Source organism: Tarenaya hassleriana, unplaced genomic scaffold, assembly GCF_000463585.1.
Source record: "Tarenaya hassleriana unplaced genomic scaffold, ASM46358v1 Cleome15, whole genome shotgun sequence".
NCBI lineage: Eukaryota > Viridiplantae > Streptophyta > Magnoliopsida > Brassicales > Cleomaceae > Tarenaya > Tarenaya hassleriana.
In genome coordinates this window covers 822486-825232 of record NW_010964923.1, presented here as the reverse complement: position 1 = coordinate 825232, position 2747 = coordinate 822486, and the positions used below count along the sequence as shown (strand labels likewise).

The 2747-nt window shown below is 38.2% G+C and overlaps 1 protein-coding gene across 1 annotated transcript in view; it reads right to left on the bottom strand.

Moving 5' to 3' along the window:
• Positions 1-878, bottom strand: part of LOC104809091 (glycine-rich cell wall structural protein-like) — a 2776-nt gene extending 1898 nt beyond the window's left edge. Inside the window, exon 1 of the mRNA XM_010534989.2 lies at positions 6-878. Coding sequence (XP_010533291.1) covers positions 6-813 — 808 coding nt within the window. The 5' untranslated portion in view covers positions 814-878. The remainder of the gene's footprint in view (positions 1-5) is intronic.
• Positions 879-2747: the final 1869 nt, after the last annotated feature.

Genomic DNA, 2747 nt, shown 5'->3' with positions numbered 1-2747 from the left:
CCCGCCCCCAATTCCTCCTCCTTTTCCGATTCCACCGCCAATGCCTCCTCCCTTACCAAATCCTCCACCGCCACCAATTCCTCCTCCTTTTCCGATTCCACCGCCTATGCCTCCTCCCTTACCAAATCCTCCACCGCCACCAATTCCTCCTCCTTTTCCGATTCCACCGCCTATGCCTCCTCCCTTACCAAATCCTCCACCGCCACCAATTCCTCCTCCTTTTCCGATTCCACCGCCGATTCCACCACCTTTGCCAATTCCGCCGCCAATGCCTCCTCCTTTACCAAATCCGCCACCGCCTCCAAGGCCCCCACCCTTTCCAATTCCCCCACCAATGCCACCGCCTTTTCCAATTCCGCCACCGAATCCACCGCCTTTGCCAATTCCTCCACCTATACCCCCGCCGGCACCACCTCCAGCACCACCTCCGATCCCTCCTCCGGCTCCTCCACCGTGTCCACCACCAAAGCCGCCGCCGGCACCACCGCCAGCACCACCTCCGACTCCTCCACCATGTCCACCGCCAAAACCTCCGCCGGCACCACCTCCGATCCCTCCTCCAGCTCCTCCGCCGTGTCCACCGCCAAAACCACCGCCAGCACCACCGCCTCCTCCAAACCCACCGCCGGCTCCGCCGCCACCGCCAAACCCACCGCCGGCTCCTCCGCCACCGCCAAATCCGCCACCTTTCCCCAAGAACGTTTTCTCCTCCTCGTATTTTTCGCTCACAACGTCTCTCGCGGACACATTCGCAACAAAAACATTGAAACAAAACAAAGCCAAGAGAACAACTCCATTGACGGCACGTCCCATTTTCACTCAGATTCGTAATCCCAGTGAGCACTGGCCGATGAGAGAAACCTAAAGTGAATTAGGGTTTATATAGTGACTAATCACTTCTCTATAGTAATTATAAAAAAAACTAAAATCATTGCATTTAATTTGCTCCAACTACCAACTGCTTGCCGCAAACTGTAAATGCTTTGACCTAATTCTTCTTTTAAAAAGATTTGTATGAGGCTGATGAGTTTTCATGTGTCACATGCATGTTTGGTCTATGTCTCGATTTATAATAACGTATCCTAGGGTCTTATATATATATATATATATTCATGCAATACATATATACAACAATTTCGTAAAAGCGAGCTATACAAATGAGAAATCTAATTTTTGAGTTCGATTCTATTTATAAGTGACTTAATTTCAAATTATGCAAAAACATGATGATATAATATGGAAGTTAAGTTATATAAAATTGTAATATCAGTTTTTGTGTATTCCGTGCGTATGAGAAATTCTATATACCGCTTAATTGTGTGGGGAATTTATCATTAGCTATATAAGAAATTCTATATATCATTAGCTAGAAAATATTTAAGCCATTTTCACGATGGACCAAACACAAAAGTTAAATTTATTACTATACCTATAAAAATAAATCTGAACGTAAATCACAACTTCTAAATCAGCCAATAGAAATCTACCCTTTAGGTAAACTATATATTAAATACTTAATTCAATTATTTTTCGGTAAAAAAACTTAGAAAATGAAATCCAAAACCATATAAGATACACAATAATATTCCAGGTCATAAGCACAATTGGACAGGTAGGTCCAACTTGTTGGAATAAATTGTTAGAGCCTATTTCCTTTCTCAAGGATGGTTATTGCGTTTTTTTACGCAATATTCACCTTCAGATATCACAAATATATATTTTTTGACAATGTCATTATTATAAAGGAAAAATCCTTAAAAAATCTCGAATTTGCAAAAAAAAAAATATACAACTTGTAAAGATGTCATTTAAACCTCAAACTTGCAACATGTAAGTGAATAAAACCTCGGATTTGCAAATTGTTGTTCTAATAACCCGTTGACCGGTTTGACCATAATTTTAGATAATCGGAAATTTACGTTGTTTATAAAGCTGATGTTAGTGTGTCCACATAACCAACTTTAAATGATTTTTTGATCCAAAACCGGATTTATTTACTCTCAAACCGGATTAAATTTTGATCCAAAAAATATTGATGTGGTAAAAAAATCATTTAAAGTTGGTTACGTGGACACACTGACAACAACTTTCCAGACCAACATGGATTTTCGTTCGCTTGAAATTGTGATCAAACCGATCAACGGGTTATTAGAATAACAATTTGCAAGTTCGATGTTTTATTCAATTACATATTGCAAGTTTGGGGTTTAAATGATATCTTTATAAATTAAAAGTTTATCTGTATATTTTTTTGCAAATTTGATATTTTTTAGGGATTTTCCCTTATTATAACTTTCTCATTAGATTGAATTGCTATTTCAGAAATTATAGACATATTACATATCGAATTTCAGATAGTCCAACTAATTACGTAAACTTATAATATCGATATGTTGTAAGTCACTGGGCTAAGAGTCAAAGTTTTTTTTAAATTTTTTTTTGTTAGAAGAAATTAATCGCAGTAAATTTTATTTATGTTGGTCGTCGTACCACTGAGAATTTGTCGTACCGAATCCATGTGCGAGTTAGATGGACAAATTTATTGCAATTTTGAAAAACAGACTGTCGTCATTTATTTTCTATTTGATGATTTCCCAATGAAAAAAAAAAACATAAATACGATTCTAATTATAGGATTGGATTTTTCAAACCATTCAAAGAATGCGACGTCTCGTTCTCAGAAACTCGGTTTTTTCCGAGTTATCTATTGCCCATATATTATATATATATATATATATATATATATA